Source organism: Ambystoma mexicanum, chromosome 9 (genome assembly GCF_040938575.1).
Source record: "Ambystoma mexicanum isolate Mex_15411 chromosome 9, UKY_AmexF1_1, whole genome shotgun sequence".
NCBI lineage: Eukaryota > Metazoa > Chordata > Amphibia > Caudata > Ambystomatidae > Ambystoma > Ambystoma mexicanum.
In genome coordinates this window covers 1,466,829,633-1,466,857,317 of record NC_090931.1, presented here as the reverse complement: position 1 = coordinate 1,466,857,317, position 27,685 = coordinate 1,466,829,633, and the positions used below count along the sequence as shown (strand labels likewise).

The window sequence follows — 27,685 nt, the reverse complement described above, 5'->3', positions numbered from 1 at the left end:
CGGGCTTGCTTCAGCACCCTGGGCATTCACGAAGCTGATGAAGCCAGTAGCGGCAGCAATCAGAGAGAAGGGCGTCAGACTTATCATCAATCTGGACAACCTCTTACTCCTGGCAGAAGATCGAGAGGTGTTAGTATACCAAACGAGATGGGTACAAGAACTTCTAGTCTCACTAGGATTTCTGGTGAACACAGAGAAGTCAGATACCATACCAGCACAGAGATTAGACTTTCTGGGGTTCGTACTAGACACAAAGAAAGCGACTCTGGAGCTGCCAGCTCGAAAGCTCAAAGATATAAAGAGGGAGATAAGGTTATGTTTAGAGAAACAATGGATATCCCTCAGGACATTGGCGAGGATAGTTGGGCTGTTAGCAGCATCTATTCAGGCCATATTCCCAGGGCCCCTGCACTACCGGGCTTTATAGAGGTTGAAGATAAAACATCTACAAAAGGGTCTCAAGTATCACCAACAGGTGCCTCTAGATCAGGACTCCATTACAGAACTAGAGTGGTGGTTAAAGAATATGGAAGCTTGGAATGGGCGAGCCATATTCGGAGACCAGCCGGATCTGATAATAGAATCGGATGTCAACCTGAAGGGCTGGGGAGCCAGATGTGGGACCCTACAGACCGGAGGCAATTGGAGCGAAGAGGAGCTCCGTCTTCACATAAGCTGTCTGGAGCTCCTGGCAGGATCATTCACGATCAAGGCCTTCACAAGAGGAAGGGTGAAATATTGTGTACTGCTGAAGATGGACAACATATCAGCAGTAAGGTACATAAACCACCTAGGCGGTACAAGGTCCAAGATGCTAGCAGAGCTAGCGAAGGACTTCTGGCACTTTTGCCTACGGACAGAAACGTCAGTGACTGCAGAGTACTTACCTGGCTCGCTGAATGTGGTAGCGTACTGGAATTCTCGTTACCTGACAGACCCCAGCGATTGGAAGCTGGATCCAGCAGTGTTTCAGAAGCTGGACAGGAGATGGGGACCATTACATATGGACCTCTTCGCCTCTCGGCTCAACGCACAGACGAGCCTCTATTTCAGCTGGAGGCTGGACCCGGGAGCGCAAGGAACGGATGCTTTCCTGCAGGAATGGGCAGGAGGCCCGCATTACGCTTTCCCTCCCTTCGCGATGTTGAGCAGAGCGCTAGCGAAGTGTTGGAGGGAGAAAGCAGAACTGGTATTAGTAGCACCTTTGTGGAAGTCACAAGTGTGGTTTCCAACACTAATGGAGCTAGTAGCGGACGTTCCCAGAGTCCTCCCCGAAGGAGAGAGACTGCTCATGGACCCAGTTGGGTCATGTCATCCACTGAGAGTGAGAGGGACACTCCCGCTAGTCGCTTGCAGGATATCAGGAGACGCTAGGCACTGCCAGGAATTTCGGCGCAGGCTGCTCAGCTTATCGCTGAGTCCTGGGCTCCATCCACTAGGAGGAGCTACGACGCAGCTTGGGCAAAATGGACAAGCTGGTGCAAGAACAGAAGTGTTCATCCCCTTTCAGCACCTGTAGTGGAAATACTGAATTTCCTGGCGCACTTATTGCAGAACGGGAAAGATTTCCGGACAATAGGAGTATACAGATCAGCTATATCAGCAGGGCATATGCCAATAGAAGGGGTACCGGCAGGGGAGCATCCCGCGGTAGTGAGGCTCATTAGAGGAGCGAGATTCAGAGTGCCGCCAGGGCCCAAATATAGTACAACATGGGACGTGGCGACGGCATTGCGATTATTATCTGATTGGCCATCAGATAAATACCTTTCTCTTAAACAGCTATCAGGTAACCTAGCTATGTTATTATGTCTGATTTCATGCAAACGAGTGTCAGACGTTAGAGCGCTAGAAATTAACAGACGGTCCTTCGGTCTGGAGGGAGTCACATTCTCCATAGGCAGGAGGACCAAGACAGGCACCTCCACAGTGCATTATCCGTATTTTCCGAACAATTTGAAATGGTGCGTTGCACGGTGTATTAAAGAATACGAGAATAGAACAGCAGAGAATAGAGCAGTAAATACTACTCAGTTATTGATAGCGCGCAGGAAGCCTTATCACGCAGTGGCATCAGCTACCACAGATAGATGGGTTAAAGAGGTCATGCAGGCAGCAGGTGTGAATGTGGACACGTATGGAGCTCATTCAGTGAGAGGAGCAATGGGATCGTCAGCCGCAAGAGCGGGAGTGCCTTTGTGTGAAATAATGCTAGCAGCAGACTGGTCAAGTGATCGTACTTTTAAAGAGTTTTACTTTAAGCCAGCAGAGGGTTTGGCTAGTGAGGTGCTGGGGAAGCTTTGAACAAGCATAATGCTCGCCTCCAGTCTTGTCATAGAATGAAGATTACCCCTGCTAGCTGCGCAGGGAATATTAATTCTATTAAAGACTAAGGAGGCGAGCATTAAATTCCTACCCGAGTACTGTAATTTATATAAATGTTGATGCATTATATGATTGAGGACAGTACATACACACCGCCCTAGGATCTCTTATTATGTTTTCATAGGGGAAGATTAGAAGAATAGCTGAAGGCAGTGTCGTAGCTGAGGGTATCAAGAGTCCGGGAGAGCACCGGCAGTTGAGTTTAAAGTTCAGAAGACCCTCTGCACCGTTGGCGAGGATCAGTTAAGGAACATGAGTAACTGTCAGAGCGAGTAAAAGCAGAGGAGGAGCCCAAGCACAGGAAGTGGGTTGTGACTGGTGGAAAGGGCATGGACTACAGAGACTCATGAATATTGTAGTTTTGAAAAGAGAAAAGTTTTGTTCTACACTTTTCATGGTTTTATATATGTTTTGTTGAACTGCTGAAGAGTAGAAATAAATGAAGATGAAGCTTAATGCTCGCCTCCTTAGTCTTTTATAGAATTAATACTCCCTGTGCAGCTAGCAGGGGTAATCTTCATTGTTATGCTATCAATAGATCCATTTATTTTCATCTGTGTCAATTGTCATCGAATTGCATCCTTCGGGGGTCCAGTCTATAATGTAAGCAGGTTTCCTTTTCGTGCAAGACAGAACATCCAAGCGACGAGTCACATGTTCAGAGTTTAGTCACATAATTTAAAAAATGTCTGTAACTTATGCAAATACTAAGCCGCACATGATGAACTGGTATTGTTCCGGCGACCAAAACAAACCTTGCAAGGAGCATGGTATGGTTCATTTACTTTGACATTTTTATTCATCAAGATTTTATAATAATCTTGATATTTACTTTTCAGAATTTTCAACAATGCCTGCCTGTTCGATTAGCGGTTGCCCTTCAAAGACCCATGTTAAATCTGAAGGCACTACAATGCATGTATTCCCGAAAACTGTTGATCGAATAAGAGAATGGGCCAGACATTGCGGATATCCACTGGATGAGCTGGAAAGTAGAGTCCAACAAGTCTTAAAGGACAAGAGGGGTGATCAATATCACATCTGCAGCCGGCACTTTTCCTCGAACATGTATGCCACATCTTGGGTAACAAAGAAGAATAAACGGCGAACGACACGAAAATTGCTCGCAAACGCTATTCCAACTCTATTCTTCCACATTCCGCCACTGGTGAGTCAAATGTCCGGATTTAGCTTTTGGCCTTGCGGTAGTGTGTAGGTAGCCGAATGGATTAATTGATATTTTAGGTGTTGTGTCCCTTGTAATACTCCCTTGTAATACTTTCGACATTGATATGAGTTTATAGCTTTTTGAATAATGAATTTTATCAATAGATTATTTTTCGATTTTATAACCCCCAAAGGAAATGTATATATGGTCACAGGTAACTGTGCTATATTGCGCATTTTCAATCGCATTACTCTCAAGTATTCTGTCTCCTTACATGGCAATTTTAAATATTGGCATTTCATTATCAAACAAAAATTTACCTTTACAACTTCTTGACTATCCTTTGAATCTGAAGCAAGAACATTCTACTTCCGTGACGTGCTCGCAGTTATCAACCACCTCTAGCGCGTATCAGGTAATCATACTTGGCTATTCCGCTACAGACTTGTTTTTTGCATGTCAAGTAATAGTTTTTATGTATCGTGTGATTATTTTACCAATTGTTTGGTTAGTGCTTTCCAATTGATATACACCTTAGTTGTCGTCCCCTGGTGTTTGTTTTCAGTTCTAATTAGTGTTATCCATACTAATGCAAGTACTGTCTTTCAGGGAGATGCTGAAGCGTCCACCACATTGACAACAGCCCTAGATGTTCTTCAGCAGCACGAGGTATGGATACTGACAGCTCCATCGACCGTGATCATCAGGACTGGAACACTTGTCGTTTGATTGTTCTACACCATGTTTCATTCGTGGTTAGCCACTGATATGTACCTGTGCGGTCGACCCCAAGTGTTTTCAATATTGTAATCCTTACTAATGCAAATACTATGTCTCAGGCAGTTGTTGAAGCGTCAACCCACGCACTTGATGCAGAGCCTGACATTCAAGTAATTCCAGGGGAAGCGGGACCATTCGGATACGAATCGGCGCAACAGCTTTCGGAAGTGCGCACCACATTTACAACATCCATAGATATTCTTCAGCAGCACGAGGTATGGATACTGACAGCTCCATCGAGCGTGATCATATAACGTGATTCCATTTGCTACACTTTCTTCCCTATTAACACAAGTACTGTGTTTCAGGGAGACAATGGAGCTTCCACTACAATCACACAATCCCATTTAGATGATGCAGATGTAAAGAAATCGGAGAAATAAGTCGATTAAATCTGATCATATTTAAATATTCCTTGATTCTTTTAGACAATGCAACATTTGTGGTTATCTCTTTATATGTACCTGTGCCATCGACCCCAAGTGTGTGTTATGTTTACAATATTGAAAACCATACTAACGCAAGTACTGTGTTTCAGGGAGTTGCTGATGCCTCCTCTTCAATACAATCATTTGTGGCAGTCCATGCAGAGCCAGATGTATGGATACCGACAACTCCATCGAACTAGGTCATCAGAGCTCGAATACTTGTCGTTTGATTGTTCCACACAATGTTTAAATCGTGTTTGGCTATTGAGATGTACCTGTGTGTTCGTCCTCACGTGTGTTTTATGCGAACAATATTTTGATACACAGTAATGAAAATACTATGTTTCAGGGAGTCGATGGAGCCTCATTCCGTGCGGTCTATGCGGATACAGAAAATAAAGTCGTTGCAGCGCAAGAGGAAGGGGAGACATGCGGAGACGAATCGGAGCAACAGCGTTCAGATGTTGAAGGTCGAGTCAAAAATGTTGCAAACAAAAGAAACAAAAATAAGGTTAGTTACAAACAGTTCATAATTTTTTGTGCTGGGGACTATTTTATGTTTTTTTCCAGTCAATTGTACTATACTTTATCTTGTGTTTAAACTGAACATCCCTTTTCCAATCTGTCCTATAGTTAGCCGTGGGTGTCCGAACTACACATACACAGACAGTGAAGCGAATGAGAGATGTTGCTTGCCAGACCATTTACACTATGGAGGAACTATTAATTCAGACGCCGCGTGTTGAGACTAGAGATGCTCATGTCCAATGGCCAGAACATGAAATGAATGTGTCCGGAGAATCCAGTAAAGTTGTATTGGACCATTGCTACAATGCGACCGCACCACCACAACAACATAATACTGGATGTATTGAAGATAGCTCTGAAGTAGTCACAGATCAATTCACACAATCTACACCCGCCAAAAAATTGCCACCAAAAAAGCTGTCGACATTGTTGTGTTCTCCCATCAATGTTGAAGTAGCAGATGTTGAAATGACAGAGAATGAACCAGCAGCAGAATTCACAGACGCATCAGAACTTGATAGCAGCGATATTTCTTTCAAATGTGGTGATATATCCTCAACGTCACAGGCCGAAACAACTTTGACGCAGGATGACAGCCTAATGAAAGAGGGCAAATACATAGTATTCGATAGTTGTTTGATGGATATTATAAGTATGCTGAAATGTGGGCATTCCGTCAGAGGGATGTGGGAAGCCATTGATTCATGTGACTCATCAAAAACAAGGCAGTAACTGTTAAGACGGATTTCTGAACTCTGTCCTGGTGGCGCAGAAGTTCAGAAGGCCAACCTAATTACTTGGAACAGGGTAACCTCTGGACGAGCCAGACCAATCAAGGTAGCGATCGCGGCGGTCAAGACTAGGTCTCAAGAGGGGTGAGGGTGACTGAAAGCCCGCAATGAGCACACAAAGCAAGAGCGCTTACAAACTACTCCAAACAGTTGTTATATCAAAAATAGATACACATTTATTTTAAGGCCTTTAAAATAATGACCGTAGCGAGAAAATCACAATATCACAATACTAAACCAACACATACCATATCAACACAATATATATACAAATACACAGTCGCAAGTGTTTAAAGCACGAAATATGTAGTCCACCTGAAAGGAAAGGAAAACAGGCAGTGCGATAACGCTTTAGACTCAGTTCGCCTTCAGAGGCACCTAACTAGATGGAAGTCCGAGCCCTGCGAAGAGTGCAGCCTTGTGCTCAAAGTACCTGCCACGCCGGTGCCAACGGGCAAAAGGGGAAGCTCTTCGGAGGAAGTCAGGCAGTTCGGGTTAGTGCACAGCAGAAGGAGAACAGGTTCCGCAACTCAAGCGCAGCCTCCACAGCGGGCAGAAGCAGAGCGCGAGTACGGCCAAAAGGGTGCTGTTTTTACACAGCAGGGAAAAGCAATGGGATACTGCAGGAGGGCGACCAGATCCTAGCTAAACTACTCACCGGTCCCCGAAGCAAGCAGACCCAGGCTTCTCCACGTTAGTTTCAGCAGCTGGCAGGTTCAGAAGAGCAGGGAACGCCTCGTAGTCGTGTAGAGCAAAAAGACGTCCCAATCGACGAAACCAGCACAGTTTGTTGCCGCAGCAGGACAACGGAGCGGCCGTGTGTATTCGAGCCAAATGTACACTCCTCCCTTCAGACTTGGGAACGCCAAGTGTACGAAGCGTGGGAGAGTGACAAGGACTCGGAATACAACACAACCTGGCGACGGTTACAGAGCAGGACTCCCTTGTAAGCTGGTCAGTCAACTGGATGGCCCAGAGACATTTCCGAAGGCTTACTTGGCAGGAGATGATGAAGTCGCCGGGAATAGCTGTTCCTGCTATTCCAAAGGTCGAAGCACCAGTACAGGCCTTCTGGTTCAATCAAAGGAGGAAAGGGTTTCACAGGACGACAGCAGTGCAAAGGAGGATTCCTTCAGCGGGTCACCAGCGATTCCTCGGTCCAGCCTCTTGGTTGCAGGATACTTGGCTCCTGTATTCCTTCGTTCGTGAGAACTCAGGAGATCGACATGGTAGTGGTGTTTCCAGCTCCCTCTTATCCACGGTTCCCTTCGCGCCAAAACGGGGGGGAGCCAATGGGAGATCCGCACATCAACACACATACCATACGTGGACCAATCACGGACCACGGTGGTCCCAGGCATTCACACCACCCTAGACTCTCTGGCACCCAGGATGTGTATTGGGACCAGACATCCCAGCCCACACCCTGGAGGCACACAAACGACATGTAGAAGCCCGCGAAAGCAACCACGTTTCGCGGGAAAGTACATGCCCAAATAAGGAAGGCCCCGGGTCGCTCGACCTGGGGAAGGTGAAGGGAGCAAGACGGTCAGTGGACAAGACAAAGGAGCCTTGTGGTCTGGCCATTTTGGGAGCCAGGCCACCATTTTGGGTTCAGTGCGAAAAACGTGCTCAGAACGCCAAAAGGAGCTCAAAATAAACAAAACGATCGCTGCCACCATTCGAGTCCCTGAATGACTTGCACCGATCAAATACCATCCTAAAAGAGTATCTAGGGCCTGTAGAAGGCTAGAGACCCAAGAGAGCTGTAACTTAGCTTACAGTGCCCTCTTGTGTCATGTTGCACTAAAGCCGCAACACGATAAAAGAAACTACGGGAAACAGCGTTCCCCGGTACTGACTGTCTTAAGGGCATGTCAGTTTCCCCGTAAGAAAGGAGCGAAAGCCCAGAGAAGTGCGGCAGAAGGCTGTACTTCTCTGGCAAAGTCAAGAACAAGGTTAAAAACAATAGCAAAAAGTTTAGGGGTTGCCACATGGAAGGAAAATTACCTACAATTATGAAATCTTTCCTAACAGTAACGTCACAATACATGCCACCTGTAGATTAAAATCATACATTCTCATGGTCTGCACAACCGATGCTGGGGAAACTGCCAGAAGGCAATCTACTGTGTGCAGCTGCATCACTTTTTAGTGGCTCCAGTTTTAGAAAGTTAGAGTCTTTCTTTCAGTTTGTGGGAATGCATTTCATTTCAAAAACACAGTACTACAAATACCAACATGATTATCTGTTTCCGGCCATTAGTGATGCTTGGAAAATTGAACAATTGTCTCTAGCAAGTACATTCGAAGGCAAACGATTCAGGCTAGCCGGCGATGGACAGGGCGACAGCCCTGGATTTTCTGCCAAGTACTGCACCTACCACTTTCAGGACATGGATAGTAAGAAAATTGTGAGTTTGGTGGTCGTGCAGGTAACACAATGTACATCTTCAGTGGCCATGGAGAAACTAGGATTTATAAAATCTGTGGAATTTCTACAATCGAGGGGAATGCACATCGACCTCATAGCCACGGACAGACACGTTTCAATTGCCAAGACAATGAGAGAGCAGTTCCCACATATTAAACATCAACTTGACATATGGAATCTTGCTAAATCAATCAATAAGAAAATCTCGGCTGCAGGGAAAAAAAAGGTTTGGAAAGTATTTCTGAGTGGTCCCAGTCTATCAGCAACCATCTTTTGGTGGAGCTCCAAAACTTGTGAAGGGTCAGTGGAAATACTACTTGAAAAATGGCGGTCACTGATGCACCACTGTACCAACGTGCACCGCTGGTCAGAAAACCTACATTTCCACCAATGCGAACATGGCCCTTTGTCCCCAGTGGAGGCACGGAAGAAGAAGTGGTTGAATCCATCTTCACCGACACACAAAGCCATTGAGAAGATTGTTTTTGATAAAACTCTAACAAGAGATTTGAGGGGACTGACAGAATTCTGTCACACAGGAGGTTTGGAGGTGTTCCACAATATGTGCCTAAAGTACAGGCCAAAGCGCTTGCATTTCAGCATACAGGGCATGAGACATAGGACTCTACTTGCCGTCTTGGCCCATAACGAGAATCTCAGCCGTGAACAATCTAGGACTACGGGTAATGTAAGGATGCCTCGCTACACTAAGGCCTTTTCAAAAAGAAGTAAGCAATGGATGATCAAACCAGTCTATGAGGAAATGGAGTTCGACTTTGTCAAAAGCCTTATTGTTGCTGTATTAGAGAAGCACAGATATGGAATTTTGAACGCTTCTGTGCAGAGCACTGATCCATTGCCACCCACCATTGCCACTGTGCCATGTCCACCCAAAGGAGAGCTGGTTGTGAAGTACAAATCCCGGTTTAAATAATTGTAATACGATTGTCTTTTTGTAAATAAATGTTATTGTACAGTGTGCATACAAAGTACGCTAACCCTAACCCCTGCCTTCACCATCCTGGGTGGCAAACAACCTGGGTGTCATCTTTGAATTCTCTCTCTATTCACCTCATATTGCTGACCTTGTCTATATGTGTGTGTATATATTTTTGTTGATGTAACTAATTTTCGCAATCTCATGTAAATGCTGTGCACTGTTAACTGAGGGGAGGCTTGCGTATTGCAAATAATAAAACAAACAAACAATAAATCTCACTTTCAACTCAACTCCTCGGGTACTTTATACTTTCCCTGACCTTCCCCAAAAAATTTAAAGTCTCAATAGTTATGGTTCTTTGGGTCTTCAAAGCTTGCAGACAACAAGGACAAAATTGGGGGCATTAGAACGCGCCAAGCGAGCCTTTGCAGAGGGGAGAGAAGCCAGTTCGCATTTGCACATTGAGGTGCAGTACATAGATGATTCGAAACTTCAAGTTCTCACAGATGGCTTTACTACGGGATGTTGCAAAGAAAGAATATATGCTCATTTCTAGTGAAGGTCAGCGGCTTTGATTTTCAGCTCGCGCCCTGAAGAGGCCCACAACTCGCAATGGCAGTATAAGGTTTTATTGTTTTTTGACCTTGAGAGACAGGGACCATGCCGAAAGAACTTCATTTGAAGGGGGGGTGCAATAACGTAAGAGACGATAAGGCAGAAAATTCTGAAACTAGACCGAGTTTCATGTTAGTTCAGTATACGAAAAATCGTTGTCAAGAGCACAGTGGGATTTACGGACTGCATTACGCAGAGACACAATGGAAATTGCAAATATAATGTAAGTACCTAGACGCTTTTATACCGGAATGAAGAATTAATGAATGGATGCATGAATAAATGAATGAATGAAGAGCTTGGAAAACGTTTGTGGGATCGTCCTTCTAGCGGGCACATGGGCATGCAGGTCCACATTCCATACGCATGTAGACAAAAAGTCGTTTCTCATTGTGTACTAACCTCGATTTATTTCGTTACTTTTCGCATTGATTTTAGAGCCGAAAATACTTCATTGCACTATCCTTGAAAGCAAATAGTTTCAGCTCGGCCATAATAAATAAAATGAATAATATTAATAAAGATCGGCTGGCGAGACTAATTATACATTTTATGTTTTCAAAACAGGTATAGCCTTCCCTACTGCTACTGCCACCAGTTTCAGATACCGGCAGATGGTTTTTTCAACCGCCAGCTGCAGCTTAATGTAAACAACTGCACCGTTTTGATGATTTTATGGGACGATCGCCAAGGGCCCATATGCCCTTACGCTGTACTAGCGGCTAGAAGCAACCTATCAATCTTTACGCTGTCCTAGTGCCTACTTGATGGAACAGCCTTGCGGTTCAACGTGCGACCAAAGTGCTTCTTTTAACGAGAACCAACACCCTGTGTACCATAAAGGAACAGAGCGTGACTCACGATAAACTTTTACGGATTTGCGGATAGAGATAAAAGAAAATAAATGACTTTCGGAGTTCATATGGCAATTGCTGAATATTCTATAAACATTTAATGTCAAATAAATGTACTTTACCAAATGTACCGTGTTGCTGTTTGATTTTAAAGTACAGTTTCATATTCCGAATTGTGGCACGCTATGTTGTGAGTTGATCTGTGTTGGTTTGCCGGTTCTGTGTGAAGTCGCGTAGAAGACGACTGAGCGCGTTTGCCTACGCAGCACAGAAACGTCACGGAGAGAGAGGCAGGAAATATGAATGTTTTGATAATGTCAGGATTAGGGGCGGGGGATATGATTTAGTGCTGCAAAAGCAGGTCAGCCAGGGCGATGGGAGAAATGATAGGATTATCACAAAATGGCGGCTCCCTGATGCCTGTTTTCGCGTGTGTTTAATGGACGAAAACTCGGGTAAGGTCCATAGGAAATTTTTCTAAAATCGAGCGACTTAGGCTTAAAAACACACGGCCGACCCGTAGGGGCAATAAAAAATGTTGAACGAACCATTCCTTTAACACGAGCAAGAGGCACTGGAGTTACAGCAATGGAGACAGCAAGACAGAGGAGAGGCACTGCAATAATAGTATTCCGAGAAAGGATATGCAGAGCGATACAGAGCATGAGACCACAATAACAAGCATGGAAACCCTCAATAGTGAGAGGTAGAGCAACAAAGTGGGAAACAGGGAAGAAAAGTAGCAACAGGAAGGACAGAGCGAAAACATGAGGAAGAGGCCATGAAATATAGGTAAAGAGGCAGCAGCAGTCAGAGGGGAAATGCATGGTAGTGATGCTGGTAGAGAAAGGGACCTTATTTATGAATACCCAACTAGTTGGTATATGGTTCTGTAGCTATAGTAAATTCTGAAGAGGTCCTGTTTCCTAATGTCATGAAGATGCTGCTGGATAGCACACACCGACAAGTTATTGCGTGAGAGCATTTTAGAGCAAGTGTAATAAATACGTTAAAGCCAGATAACATGAAATACGACTATATTGTTTCTTGTATTTCCCAAATGTTTAACTTTATGCACTCATTGGATGGATGTCCAATACCTTCTAGTCTTGCAAAGGTGAATATTCCTTTGTACGCTCTTGAATTTGGATTTACTCTTCAAATCTCAAAATATGGAGTAAAATACTCCCACCTCAAAATCCAATCTGAAGCACTGCCCTCATATAATTCTCAATTGTGAGAAATGAACACAACTAAGTGACCTTGCTCATGATGTTGCACAATTCAAAACTATATGGGCATTCACCCCCAAAATTCCAGTGATTAGCCCATTCTCTATTGGAGCCTGGTGGGAATGCTGTTTCTGGCCGTCAGTGCACTCTTCCAGGGACTGGAAAGGGGACATCAACACATGCTGTTTGCTTGTTATTTTTATGATGACCCTTAAGAGGTCAACTCTTTGCATTTTGACGAGACACAAGAGTCCTTTTCCTGCCTCATACCCACCAGAGACATAAATAACCATGCGGTCTCAGGCAATCCCATGCACTCTCCTGCATGTTACAGGATCACCCTTCACTCAATCTGCTCGGAGGGACCTCTTATGATCGGTTTGCACTTGAACACTCCCCTCGCTGTCTGCCTCTGCAATAGGTCACTAACTCCCCACCACACCACACCACTTTCAAATTCTACCTTCAGCCTTACCTGGATCCGAAGATCTTAGGACGATGTTGCGTTTCTGCAGAAGCCAGGCTGGGAGGCCACCCTGTGTGAGAAGAGGACAAGGACGAATTGTGAGTGTAATGGAATAAAGACATCAAGAAAACAAGGTAATGCAATCACAGAGGAAAGAGAAATCTATAATACTCCACCAGATATGGCAGAGCCCATTCGACATCCTCCACGGAGGGAAGAATCTTCTCAGTCACAACACACCATACGGTACAATTTCCTGCATCTTCTTACCATGCCACCATACAGGTTAGACCCCCTCCCCCACCCAGACAAGGCAAAGCCACCTTCACTTCCTCCACCAAACTGGAAAGGTTGCCCCCCCCCACCCCCACCCCGTACCTCACACTAGCCAAGGCAGCCACCCCTCCTTCTACCCATCAGACGGGGCAGAAGCCCTTACAGTGCCCCCAGTCTTTCCCATATACATCCCTGGTTCATTCATCACCCATCCCTAGTATTCGATATGAGTGGTCTCACCATGTCCCACTCTGCACAGATGTACGGCCCAGGCCGCAGGATTACCAGGAGGCCAATCTGACCTGCCAACTCCAGGAACTGCTCCAAATCCCGGTCGCCCTGGAAATTGTACACGCCAGGCGTCGCCTCGTGGAAGTTCCAGGGAATGTAGCTAGGTATAAAAACACCACGTAACAACATGAAATCTACACATACTGTCTTTGTGCATAGAATACATGGGGCATTCACACTTGTGAACCAACAGTGTCACCATCTATCATGCACAGTATGAGCACAGGTGCAAGACTGCCCTTGCTCCTATACAGGGAAAATTAGTCTCTCTGCAACACTCAATCCTACATCTTCATCAAGCAATGCCCGATAGAGACATTTCATCCATAAACATTGCTGTTATTTGTCCAGTGAATAGCAGAGGGGAAGGAAAGAGAATTCATTTGAAGAGCTAAGCCAAAGTGTGTGGCTTGGCTCCAAGTGCCTAACATGGGCAGAGCAGGAAAGGGGCTCATACTTGACGTTGTGCCGTGCCACCCCCACATCATATAACCCATATAATGCGGCAAAATAACATGATTTGCCCTGGATAACATACTGTGATGAATCAGAGCTGATCATCCCAAAAACCATGGCATGGACCCCTTCTCATGTGGCCAGGGAAAGGGAGCGGCTACCTGATCATAACCCGAGGGGTGGTATTATGCAGGAGGATCACATGGGAGGGGACTCGGGTCAAAGAATGGGACAATCCCCTTTATAATTTCCCTGATGATCCTACAGTCGTGATGGCCTATTGCAAAGTGAATGATTCTTTTTTTAAAAACTTTATTTATACATTTAATATTACACATTGACAACAAAATGGAATACAACAACACAATGTTCAAAGAATACTTGTGCAATTCCATCATATTAACTTTATCCATAAAGAACAATCAAGAATTGAAATTAAAATTAGAGAGAAAGGAAGAAAAGAAGAAAAAAATGATTCTGCATTCAAAACAACTAGCAACATTGTGGAATTCAAGTCCCATAATACTCCTAGTACTGGGAAGAGGAAGAGAGGTCTAGAGTTTGTAAAGTGTATTGTGCGGTCTAGCTGTTATAATGATCCACACCTGAGTGGGACCTTTAAACAAACCTTTCAGGTGTAGACCATTAAGAGGAAGCAGAAGAGGGAGCAGCAGAAGAGAAAAGAGGTCGGCGCTGCCGCTTTTCTAACACTGGGATGCCGAGCAGCTAAACTTGTGGAGGTGGTGGTGCCCAGGGGATGCAGAGGACGTGCAGCGGGAAGCAGTGTGAAGGGCAGCTGTCCTGAAGGAGAGAGACACTTTATGGGTCCTGCAAGAAGCTATAATCCAGTTGTGTTAGAAGTCAAAAGACTTATTTAAGAAGCCGGTATTAGTTCCACCTTCCCTATTGAACATTGTAGCAGTATTAATAGGAGTTTTATCCTGGCAGGCGAGTATACCAGTAAAGGGACAGATAGTGGTGACTCCTGTTCTTTCTGCCGATTGGAGTGGTCACGTTTTCCGAAGATGCCTGGCTCGACCTCCCCTCTATCCAATCAACCTCTTCTTCTCTCTCCTGAGGGTATCCCCCGCCTTCTGCCAACATGGAATCTCCCTCTTTTCTGACAATTTCTACCTTTTGCCTCTCTAAAGTAATACCTCTTTCTCCCGGAAGGAATTTACGATTCCTAGCGCATCCCCCAAGATGATCTCTCTTCTACTGCCCTGACAAAATATCCCACTCCTTGCATTCCCAGGTGATTGCTGTCTCCCTCATCTCCAAGGTGATATCGCTGTTTTTCTGTTTCAGGACAGTGCGCCTCATGTCAAGTTTGCTGGTCTGGAAATAAGGGTGCTGGTAAGCTCACCGGCACCCTTGTTTCTGGAACAGCAAACTATGGGTTTGCTTGCCGGAGCCGCAGTGCCTAACAGGTTTGAACCTGCCGGGTGCAGCGGTCACAGTAAGTAAAGCCATCATGAAAGCACCAGCACCGTTAAAAACGTCAGCGCACATGAAGGGCTTCCAATTTAAATGGGCTGTCATTAACAGAGGTCTTTTAAAAGTGCTTTGGATGACCTTAAAATCAGGAGCAAGGCTAAGTGCCGGAGATGGGACAAGACTTTTTCCTTACCAGCACAAGCTTGCTCTCCTTGGCTTTTGTTTTTGGCAACAACCCTGCCTCACCCACCCACACCTAAGGTGTAAGGTCAAGGTCATAACTTGTATAAAGGAGAATTTATGATTCTGTTTTCCATCTAATTTTGGTTGGTCTATAAGTGTTTTTAGGTGAGTGTATCGAAAATGGTTGTCATCACATGTTCAATGCAACATATGCAACATGAACCCAGTCTCTGGAGCTGATGAACTGAGCATTGTGAACGTATAGATTAAAGCACAGCATGTATTCACTTTCTTGTGAATGGGTAGCGTGGCATTTCATTTTGGTTTTCCCCAATGCTGTTTGTCCCTATAATGCTCCTTCTACCAAATCTGAGACATTTCACATTACAACCACGAAGTAGGGGGGATGCTGGAACCGGTAAAGATGGTATAGCAAAGTGAAAAACGTAAGCGATAAGTGGGATAAATTAAATAAGAAAGTGATGCGTATGATTGCCCCGTGAAGAAAACCATGGATGTGTTACTCGAGAAAGGGATTGATGTTCTGAGAGCACTTGATTAGTGAGAATTAGTAGATTACATGTATTGACCATTTCAGTATATTAGTTTTGTTGGTGCAATACAAGATTTTAGCACATCCAAATAATCAAAAGACTGCAGATAATGATAACATCTAAACAGAGATGCAGGCACGAATGATGAACCGCAATAATTTAGCAAGATGGAGTTCTGGGTGTATGTGTGTTTTGAGGGATTGTCAAAAAAAGGTTACTTGCAGTTCTTTTCATGATGGCTGCGGTCAACAAGTCAAGCTTGCTGGCTCTCATCAGAGCTGATCTCGGCATCCCATTTGACAAAGCTTTGATATGGGTGCACAAGATGTTGCAGTGGTCAAGGCCAGGCATTAGCACCTGAGACTAGCCATAGGCCTTTGCCCCATCGTATCCTCTACTGGAACTGGAACTGTTGATCTTGGGTGTCAATGTGACTGGGCTGCATAAGTGAGCTTCATGCAAAGCTTACTATGTGACCAACGATGTTGCAGAACATTGCTTCTCAAGTGCTGCAACATGTTTGGGTCTTCAAGCATGCCAGCCTACTTTGCACAATCTGCACCAGTTACCGGTAGTATTATGGGCGAAATACAAAAGGAGACATTAATCAGGGGCAAGGACCCACTCAAGTTTGGGGGGTGGGGGAGTCCTTGCCCCTGATTAATGTCTCCTTTTGTATTTCGCCCATAATACGCTGGGAGGCCACACTCCCTCAAGTGCAATTTCAGAGGTTTTGAATGCTCTGCTCTCTGCTAAAAGAAGCACACCAAGGTTGTCCCTGTTCCACACTCATTGCAAAACCCATACTTTCCTGCATGGCCTCCCCCCCTCCCTATACCAACAATACATAGGTGCTATTAAAATTTAAACAAAGTCCAATACAAATGTATACAGGCAGTTACATGTGATTTTAACGAATCCAAAATAAGTAATACCATTATAACAAATTCCAAAATAAGATTAATTTTTTGTTGTTTTGGGGAGTGGGGGCATCCACCTCCCAAGCTCTGCCTTTTTTTGTTCCTAATACTTTTCCTCCACCCCCAAAACCACTATCCCCACTCCCAACCCTTTTTTTATTTATTTCCCAAATGTGTTATTTTGGAATTCGTTATTTTCGGTTCGTTGTAATGGGATCAGTTATTTTGTTGTAATCACTGCATACCATAGATGCAGGTTGGTCAAATATAAAGCGGATAAGAAACTGAAAAGAGTGGAGCTTGACCAATGTCCTCCAGCTCCAGGAAGTTCTTTTTCCGGTCCTCAATCTAATCTATGCAGTAATCCTCACAAGCCTAAATTGCAGAGAAGGATTTCACACCCTGTCACTTTTCTTCTTGGGCTCCGAGTTTGCGAAGGAAGGGATCTCTGACTGTTTGCTACAGTGTGTGGCTCTTAGTGCTGGGTGGTCTAAAATAAAATGCTAAAAATAATAAAATCTATTTGCTACATTTTAGAAATCGCTACACGTCAGATTGATGTGTGAACTAGAACGTGTGAATCGACTAAAGTGATATTGCATGATTAGTCTTAAGAGAGACTACGCCCAATTCAAGTTGTATGTCCAAGAATGATGTCGACTTTTCTAGACTTGTCCGGGGGTCTGTAACTTTCAACTCTCCTAATGTTTTGGACTGCAACTTTCAGTAGCCGCAGCCAGCAAAATCAACAATAAGTGATTATGGGAGTTGCAGTCCAAAAACATCTGCAGACCCTAGAATCTAGGATGCCAAAATGATATTTAGTTTTAAGGTTCCAAATTTCACTGGCACATATCATTGCACCCACTTGAAGTCCATATAGCTTACCTCTAAATGCCAAAAGGGGTAGTGACTTCTGAACATCAGGAAGGATAGCATTCCACAATTTCAGGGCCTGGTTAGTAAATCAGCCTCCCGCTTTCCAAGAACAGTTTAAAGAAGGGACATTGAATTGAGGCGTTGACTCAAATCAAGATCTTCATCTAATCACTCTGTCTATGTCTCTGATCATGCCCTCTACAATAACCGTCTTACCTCTGCTAAACGTGACTATTTCTCGGAACTCCTTCACACTCAATCTGCCCCCAGTTCAATCTCTGCGTCAAGACATTCTAAACTCTCTTTCCGCAACCACTGTATTCTCACCCCATTCTACTCCATCTGCTTTTATCTCTAGTTTCTCTCCAGTTTCTAACTCTAATGTGCTACTTCTGTTAGTCAAAGCTCATCCCACTGCTACTCCTACTGATCCTATTCCATCTGCTCTTATTCCTAAGGTGTATCCTCTTCTTATAACATATCTTGTTTCTTTCTTCAACATCTGTCTTAGCACCTCTGTTTTTCTGAGTCTTCAAACATGCAACTATTATCCCTATACTGAAAAAGCCCAATGCCAATCCTCTTATTGTTTCTAATTTCCGAACCATCTCTCTCTTACCCTACCTTTCTAAACTCTTAGAGCGTCTTGTTTATTCCCAGATTTCATCTTTCGTCACTGATCTATCTCTTCTTCCTCGCTTTCAGTCTGGTGTCCGTCCTCGTCACTCCACTGAGACTGCTCCGATCTGTGTACTTAACTCCCTTCTCTCAGCTCGCTATTCTAATCACTCCTGACTTATCTGCCGTGGATCATTCCTTGCTCTTGGAATCTCATTTTTCTTTTGGTCTTAGGGGTTCTTTTCTCTCCTGGTTTTCCAGGGTTTATGGTCTGTCCATCAAATTTTTTGCATTGAGGGACATTTCCATACATTTTTTGCATAGAAAGACTTTGCATCGAATGCATTTAAAAAAATATAATTCTAATAATAATTCTAATGGGGGGTTCCCCCCCACACTCCCTGTTTTTTACCCTTTAAGACCCCTTTCAACCCTCCCCAAAAAATGTATTCCCTTTAAAAACATGCATTTGATATTTACTAGATACTGTTTTCCTCCTATCTTTCTAATAGAACTTTCTCTGTCTCCTGGGCTGGCCAGACCTCCTTACCCTTCCCTCTTGAGCACAGAGTTCCCCCAAGGATCAGTCTTGGGTCCTTTTCTCTTCTCTCTCTATACTTCTGAACTCTCAACCATAATTTCTTCTTTTGGTCTTTCTCATCACTTCTATGCTGACGATACACACATTTTTCTATCCTTTTCGTCATTCACTTGTGAAATTCTTCACACTCTCACAGCCTTTCTGCTATCAAATCTTGGATGGCTTCCCACTTCCTCACTCTAAATGCAGGGAAGACTGAGGTGTTAGTCTTCCCTGCTAACATTCTTCCTCCTCACCCACCGCCTCTTTTCATATCTTTTCCACCCGCTAGTCTCATTATTTCTCCCACAGCTCGTAATCTTGGCCTTTACCTTGATTCCAATCTTTCTTTTGTTAACCATATCTCTCTTACCTCTCGGTCCTGTCGTTTCCATCTTTCCAATATCCGCAAAATGCATCCCTTTCCCTCTACTAAACTTCTTATTTCTTCCTGAATCTTCACACGAGTCTTCTATTGTTCTAGCACTCTTTTCGGTCTCCCGTGTTCTCGTCTTTCTCCCTTGAAATCAATCTATAATTCTTCTGATCGTCTACTCGGTCTTCTCTTTTATTGTGATTCTATTTCTTCATCACTTGCCTCACTTGGCTGGTTACCTTTTCACTCTCAACTCAAATTTCACTTTCTTAACTAGTCTTCAAATCACTTCACCAGCTTGCACCTGACTATCTTGCTTCACTTTTATCTTTCTACAGTCCATCTCGCTCCCTTCGGTTCTACTGGCTCTTCAGATTGAATGTTCCACATCTACCATGTGCCCAGTCCCGCTTCTGGTCCTTTCAGCTTCCTGCTCCCCTACATTGGAATGCCCTTCCACTGTCCATTTGTTCGATCTCTATTCAGTCTTTCTTTGAAAACACATCTCCTACATAGTCCTTGATTGTCTGCTACCAGCATTGATGCACTGATTTTTTCATGTTTACTTACCATTATTTTTGTACCGTACCTTGTTTTTAAATTGTACAGCGCTTTGGGTTAAAGCGCTATATAAAACACAAAATACAAAAATACAAATACATTGAAGGAGGAATGGACTAGAACTTCTAAGTGCATGGATGGGAACAAAACAAATGGTCCCTGACCAGGCTTGACAAGTCAATTTAAATGTAATTCAATTGGCTAGGCTCAACCAATGGGGAGATGCATTTCTTGCTCGACATGCCCTTTTCTTTTATGCACACCACAGAGTATGTGATCCGCATTTTGAGCTCTGTGGAGCTTGCCAACCATGAGAGGGAAGACCTGCATACAGGGCGTTTGCATAGTGTAGCCTTGAATCACCTACCAGCTGCTCCACCAATCAAGGCCTTGTGTTTAGAGTCTAACTGGGAACATTTGTTTTGGGTACTTGGCTGATAGCAGCTGCTGATCAGAGACTTCACCTGACTAAATGAGAGCATATGTTCATTAATAACAATTACAAATATATGTTCCAATTGGTCCGGAACTATATGTCACAGAATGCATTGTAGATGACCCCATTTCAGCACTCTAGTATCATGCTCACCTTATTTAGACCAACCATAGCCGGCATGCCCCACTCAAGCACGCCACTGGTAGTCTAATACACACATTATTTGTATGCCACCCACTCTGCAGAGAAGAGGAATGAATACAATGGAATACAGAACAGACAGGGTGTACCAACACTGGATGTGCAGAGATACGCGCACGACTGTTGCATTCAAGTCTCTAAGAGTTGAAACTCTAGGCTTCCACCTAGCTTCCTTATTAAACTCTGATGCACATGTAAATCAGACTGAGAAACTGCTCCTACTACCTCCGACTGCTGAAGAACTTACAACCTTTCCTCTCGGAGTCCAACTGTGCATCTGTTGCTCGCACAACTATTCTATACAGGTTGGACTACGGGAATGCCCTCCTAATCGGCAACAACAAAAAATAACATACAGGCATTGCAGGTAATACAAAATAATACAGTCAGCATTGTCAAGGGAAAATCCAGAAGAGACCATATCTCGCTTTTTCGAAGACTGGCTCCCTCACATTGCCTGATTACAATTCAAGACAGCAACTCTTGTCCATAAATCCTTATACAGTAACCTTCCACCCTACATTAAAATTCTTGTGCCTACTTACGAGCCCCCCGAGGAGTTTACGTTCATCTACACTCGCTTTGGTCACAAATCCCAATCCCAATTTTAAACTTTCAAATAGCTTGGGAAGATCATTCTGTGTTCAGGCAGCCAACAGTTGGAACTCCCTTCCATTAGACCTAAGCTACTAAAAGAATTTAAAAGATTAATTCTGTCGACAACTGAAAACTTTATTATTCCATTAAGATTCCTCACCGTCCTTTGTTAAGTCCCAGTCTGAACCTTTCACTTTGTCCCGTTTATTACTGTTGTACCTTGTGTTTTTGTTATGGCGCCCCGATGCCCGTGCAGACATGCCCAACACACATCCAACTGATTGCGCTGTGTCCGATTGCAGCTAGTATTGGGCTTGCTCATTCTCACTTGGCTTCACAGTCCAGCCCCTACCCAGGATGAAAAGAGCAGCAACTGCTTCAAGGCTGGTGCAGAGCACCTATGCACTATAACACAGCAACATCCACAACCAGGGACAATGAACCAAATAGATATGGACAACAACTAGTGTCTAGTATCTACTACAGACCATGCTCATTACTGGTCAATGGGATATGAAAATAACATCATTGCAGCCTTTTGACCATTTTAAGTTGTCTAGAGGAAATGAGAGGAGGGACAGGACTGGGTGTAGCCCCTTTGACGTAGCTATTCATCAGAGGAAGAAAGAATTTCGAAAAGATAGGGCAATAGTCATAAAGTCTGTACCTACTGCATATTTAGTATTATTAACTACCAAATATAAAAATTGGGTGCGTTAACATCGTAGCCCTATGCACAGTGCTAAGTAGAGACTTATGTTTAAACTTCTCCATACCAATGACAACAGAAATGTTTGGTCTTTCTTTAGGTCTTATCTGGCTTGTTTCTCTGTGCAAGAACTGAATCCTATTTCTGAGGCATCTTGGTTATCATACCTGGGATGCCTGTACTATGACCTTTCAATAATGCACTCTTTGACCTGCTCTAGATCTGACCATTGGAGAATATTGAAGGGTTTTGAAGCGGATGATATTGAAGTGGTAAATAAGAACTTAAAAACATCAAGGGCGGAGGCCACCAAGAGGGTGCAGGCAAGATGGCTGCCTGAACGCAGAACTCTGTCCACAGCTGTGGAGTTAATGAGGAGTTTGTGTGACTAGCAATCTCTGAATCACCTAAGGTGCTGCAATCTACATGTTTGAGCCCCCCACATCCGAGGGGTCCAGGAGCAATAACTAGGGGTGGCCTGGGAGCCCCGGACCAGACCCGGCGTGGGCCAGAGCGTTTCCTCGCCGCACCTGCCCTGGGAGAGAAGCATTTCTGGCACCCCTCTTGGCTTCGAGGACTCTGCTGACGCCTCGCCTGCAGAGGTCCCCTGGCCGATGTCGGAGCACCGGCAGCCCGGAAAGCTGATGGGGACCGGCTGGAGGTGAGGAGTGGAGGCCCCCCCCGCACTGTGGATCATTGACTGCGCCGACGTGGGAGCGTGCCCAGCCCTACAGCATCTGTAGGGGAGAGAGTGGGTTCCGGCGGACAGAGGTTAGAGCGGTTGGATGCTGCGAGGAGCGTAAGAAGCCAGCGGAACCCCCAAGCCTGCGTGTGGATTCTTGAGGAGCGGCCCCTGTGTATAGGTGAAGAGGACACCTGTGCTTCACAAGGCCTCAGTCATGCGGCGCCCCCTCCACCACACGGTGGGGCTAAGACAACAGAGACTGCACCAATGGGTGCACCAGTTACCCACTGCTCCCCCATATACCAACTCTGTCAGAGGAAGGATCACAGGGGCAACACCATACGTGGCTGCAGGGGGATAACCCGCAAGCCCTTCCAAGAGCCATTTGTAACGTCTGGCAATAAGTTGAGTCGGGCCTGAAGTGTGGGGCCCGCTGCACTAGAGCAGCCTTCTCAGGCACCCACGAGCTACCACCATCAAGAGGGAAATCAGCACCCCAGCTAAACAGGGTGAAGAGGGGGCGTAGGGCCCAAAAGAGCCTGGTTGCTGAGGCTGGCTGGTGGTGGGCGGCGCCGCGCAGCAGGGCCAGACCCCAGGCAGAGACAGTTCATTATATAGGAGAGGGGGAGACCGGGTCCTGGAGTTGGTGCCTGGGCCCTCGGCCCATGGATATCCCCTGTTCTTAGGAGAACAACAGACTAAACTCGCTCTGGGCAGTGAGAGGTGGGGACTACCTGCACTGGGAACGACTACCTGCTGCCCTTCTCTAGGGGCGTGGAAGCTGAGTCTGGAGACAGTCTTAGAAGTGGGAAGCCCATACTGCAACCCCTGCGCACCTCAGCTCAGTCGGGCGACACCGGTCCCCCCAACCCCTTTCCAAATAACCTTGGATGTCACCTTGAGTATGTTAGGAAAGGTTTGTATGAAGTACCCTTTGGGAACACTACACACCACTATGACTACAGGTCTAAGCAAACCAACCTTTGGTATAAGTCTGTACTACACAGTTTTGGTAGCGTGTTGAGCAGCCAGGGCTATCTCAAGAGGGGAAATGTGAGCTGTAATGGAGTTACACAAAGATTCACAGTTACAGGTATTTAAATAGACTTTTACACTCAAGGTTTCTTATATAACAATTAATAATTTATCAGTTTAATTATAAAACACTTATTAGAAGGAGGCAATCATATAGTAACACACAAATATACTTCAATACTGTACAGTCTTTAAAAAGTAAGTAAAAGGCAAAGGTTATCAGAACATGAAAGACTCAAATTATTCTTAGACAGTGGAAATACTTTGAGTTCACCAGAAGAGTCAATTCAATTCACAAGGCTAGGCCAAAGTCAATGGGCTAAAGTTTTGGATAGGATAAAGCAGTTCTGGTAGTTAAACGGAAAAGTCTCTGCACAAGTTCTTAGAAGTAGTTTGTAAAAAGAAGAATCATATGTTGGGTCACAAGCTGATTAGGCCTTTGAGTTGCAAAAGTTTCAAGCACTTTCACAGTGAGAGGTAAGTTCTCTCCATCTTGTTTTACAGTACCTTACAATGAAGAAAAAGATGCAGCTGATTACTTCTGTTCCTGGTAGTGCCTGCAGATCTCGCTGTTCCGGGGCCTCAGTCGTGGGGACAAGAGGGAGGACGTCGGGGGACTCCTGCACTGCACTGGGACTGGTCAAAGCTCGCAAATGGCAAACTTCAATTTCAGTGGCTGTTTCGCGTTTCAGCTACCGCGCTGGTATCAACGCTGGTCCTGACTGTCAAGGTGGACTGTCCTTGCTTCATCAGAGGTCCTGCACTCAGCTAATGAGGGTCAGGCTCGGTCGGTCCGACGTTGTGGGAGTCCGGGGGATCTTCCAAACGCTTTTGGCCAGTTTACAAGTAACGCACACAATCTGGTGTCCCTCTCCCTGGCTCTGCGGTTTCCTGCAGCACTCTGAGGAAATGCAACCAGCTCCGAGATTGGTGTCCAGGTGGCTTACTTGGGAGTTGATAGGTCCAACCAACTCAGGGCTTCTCTGTCGATGCAAATTTGACGATTCGGCTTCACCGGGCAAATCAACAGTCCAGGAGTTGCAGCAGCCATCGTCTTCAAGCTCTTCTTCGGTTCCAGCAGTCGACTCTGCCTTCCAAGCCAAGAGACTTGCCTTTTATTCAGTTCTCTCCCATTCATTCCAGCCTAGCTGCCACTCACCCAGCAGGGTGTCTGTCCTTGCCAGACAGACAGACAGCCAACCAGCCAATCATCACAGAGTGCATTTGGGTCTCCTAGGAGACTAAGCATAGGGGGTTTCGGACACCTCCCACACTTACTGCCTACCCCAGACACTCTGGAGCCAGAGGCGGGTTTAACTCCTGAAGCCCGCCAAAGTCGAATGAACAAAGAGACCAAATCTGGTTTGGCGTGCAGAGGAAAACTCTAGAAGGACCTTTCCACAAACACATGGCGAAAAAAGAAGACTGGGACCTGTTTTTAGCAACGATGGCTGGGCACCATCTTGAAAAGCATGGCTCCTGCGATTTAACTTGACCGGAGCTACGAATAGTTTGAGGTCAGTAAAAATGATGGTAGTTTGTTGTAAAACCACTGCCACCAGCCATTCTGAGAGGAAAGGGTAACATCTGACTGTTACATGAGCAATTAGACATATGGGATACTAAGTAATCCCTCCAGCACTCTATTTTAAGTTAGGGTGGGCTGGGTCTAGAAATGTACAGGGCTAAGTGAAGTCAATTGCACTCCACTGTTCTGGGAAACAGTAGTTGATCCCAGAGAAGGTATTTACACCTTGGGAAATCTGAAAGACTTCCCTGTGTCACTGCACTGAAGGTGCTTTGTGACACAATTGTAAACGATGATGCCTATGGAGTTGGTTAGACTCCATAATCAAAGAAAATACACGGGTAAAACACATATCAAAAAACATGAGAGAGTGGGAAAAAGGGTCACACTCTCTCCATGGTAAAAAAATCAAGTCCTCAGAATCCAGCAAAACAGGTTCATCCCTGTTCCTCCAAAACCATCAAGGACCACATTGACTCTCTGGCTCCTGGTCTGGCCGACTTCTGCAACCACTCCTTTGCCACTGGAGTCTTCCCCTCCCCCCTGAAGCACTCCCTTGTGTACCCTCTTCTGAAGAAACCCTCTGCCGACCCGTCCTGGCCGGCTAACTATCGCCCAATCTCCATCACTGCTTTCCTGGTGAAACTCTTGGAAAAGTTGGCCATCTCCCAGCTTAATCTCCTCACTGAAGCTGTTGGTTGTCTCCATGATCATCAGTCTGGCTTCAGAGCTGCCAGAAGCATGGAAACTGCTCTCCTGAACATCCATGAAGACCTGCTCTCCAACCTCAATTCCAACACCCCTTGTGTCCTCATCTTACTCATTAACCATGCCATCCTGCTCGACCGCCTCCGTGATAACCTGGGTATCACCGGACAGGTCCTGGCGTGGCTGACTTCTTTCCTCTCTGATCGACCCTCCCAGGTTCAACTTGCGTCCTTCCTCTCCTCTATCTCTATCTGTGGTGTTCCCCAGGGGTCTAACCTCTCTCCCTGGCACTTCTTATTTGCTGCGCTCTGCCTCAACTTCCAGTGCTATGCGCATGATACCCAGCTCATTTTCAGGCTACCCTCAGCCACCTCTTCTCCCTCTCTTATCTCAGACTGACTGTCCGCCATCCAGGAGTGGTGTGCCGCAAATTATCTCTGCCTTAATTCCAGTAAGACAGAGATTCTCCCCATCGGCACGCCCACTCCCTCCTTTTATGTATTTAGTTATTCGGATTTGTAAAGCGCGCAGCAGCCCTAAGGCATTGTGGGACATGTTACATACATAGCTTAGTTACATATACATGATCATACATAAGGTTACAGGCAATGTGATATTGTACATATTTACAGAGATGGTTCGAAGATAGTTACATTTTACTGCGCAAGGAGTGAAGTCTCGAGTTTCCTACGAAATGCGGGGAGTGAGTTTTCTGCTCTGATGTCTGTAGGTAGTGCGTTCCAGGATTTGGCAGCAATATATGGGAAGCCTAAGCCACCAGCTTTAGCTCTATTGATACGTGGGATGTGGAGTTGGTTAGTGTATTGTGTCATGGTGGGACGTGTAGAGGAGGATTTGGAGATCTCAGATAGGTATGAAGGTGCATTTATGTGTGAGTATGAGGATTTTGAATGTGATGCACTCTTTGACCGGGAGCCAATGAGCTGATTGTCTGGCCTGGGAGATATGCTCCCTTCTTGGGATCCTTAGGGCGGCACGGAGAGCATTGTTCTGCGTGACTTGAAGCCCGTTTAGGTTTTTTTGCAGATGTGCCTGCCAGAAGGGCATTGCAATAGTATAGTTTTGCTCCAATGGTTGCTCTAGCTATTGATAGGCAGTTGGGTTTGGAGAGGTATGGTTTTATGGCGTTTATTAGTTTGGTGGTATGCGCCGAGGAGGACGTGATAGCGCTAACCTGTCTGGTCATGGTTAGTGAGGAGTCTAGGTATACTCCCAGCATCTTGACGACTGCAGATACAGGGATAATGGAGTTGTTAATGGTAAAGTTGGCGTACAATTTGTCAAGTTTGGCTAGGATGTTCTTTTGGCCTAGTATCATGATTTCCGTCTTGTCCCCATTGAGGCAGAGGCCATTTACCGCCATCCAAGCCTGGATGGTGGAGTAGATAGTATGGAGTGCCTTGGCATCTTTGTAGTATGAGAGAGGTAGAAGTACTTGTGTATCGTCAGCGTAATTCATATACGCGATACCAAGTGAGTCAAGCTTGTCTAAGAGGGGCTTCGTGAACAAGTTGTATAATGTGGGTGCTGTGCAAGATCCCTGAGGGACTCTGCAATGGATTGTGGTGGGTGTAGCATTTGCTATATCCGAGAAGACTTTCATGTCTCTTCCTTCGAGGAAGGAGCTGACCCAGAGAGCTGCTTCTTTGGAGAAGTTAGCTGAATGTGTGATGTGAGAGTCTAGTGGTCAACCAGATCGAAGGCGGCTGAGAGCTCTAAGAGAAGCAGCAAGGCTGACTTGCCTTTGTCCATGATTTGGGTGATCTGATTCTTTAGATCCACCAGAGCTGTTTCAGTGCCGTATCCTTTCCGGGAAACAGATTGCCTGGTCCCTAGGATGGAGTGGGTTTCCAGAAAGTGTTGGATTTGAATATGAGCGGCTTTGTCCAGTAATTTCAGGAAGAATGGCACCGTGGTTATTATCGGTCTGTAGTTATTTGGTTGTAGAGGGTCGAGAGTCGGGTTTTTTTTTTTTAGGAGTGGGCGGACCCACGCCTCTTTGAGGCTGGCCGG

General features: G+C 45.3%; 1 protein-coding gene across 1 annotated transcript in view; it reads right to left on the bottom strand.

Annotated features, from left to right (window-relative positions):
• Nucleotides 1–27,685, bottom strand: part of LOC138489231 (beta-galactosidase-like) — a 797,092-nt gene that overhangs the window by 677,039 nt on the left and 92,368 nt on the right. Inside the window, exons 4-5 of the mRNA XM_069616908.1 lie at nucleotides 13,138–13,288; nucleotides 12,631–12,691 (exon numbers count right to left, since the gene is read on the bottom strand). Coding sequence (XP_069473009.1) covers nucleotides 12,631–12,691; nucleotides 13,138–13,288 — 212 coding nt within the window. The remainder of the gene's footprint in view (nucleotides 1–12,630; nucleotides 12,692–13,137; nucleotides 13,289–27,685) is intronic.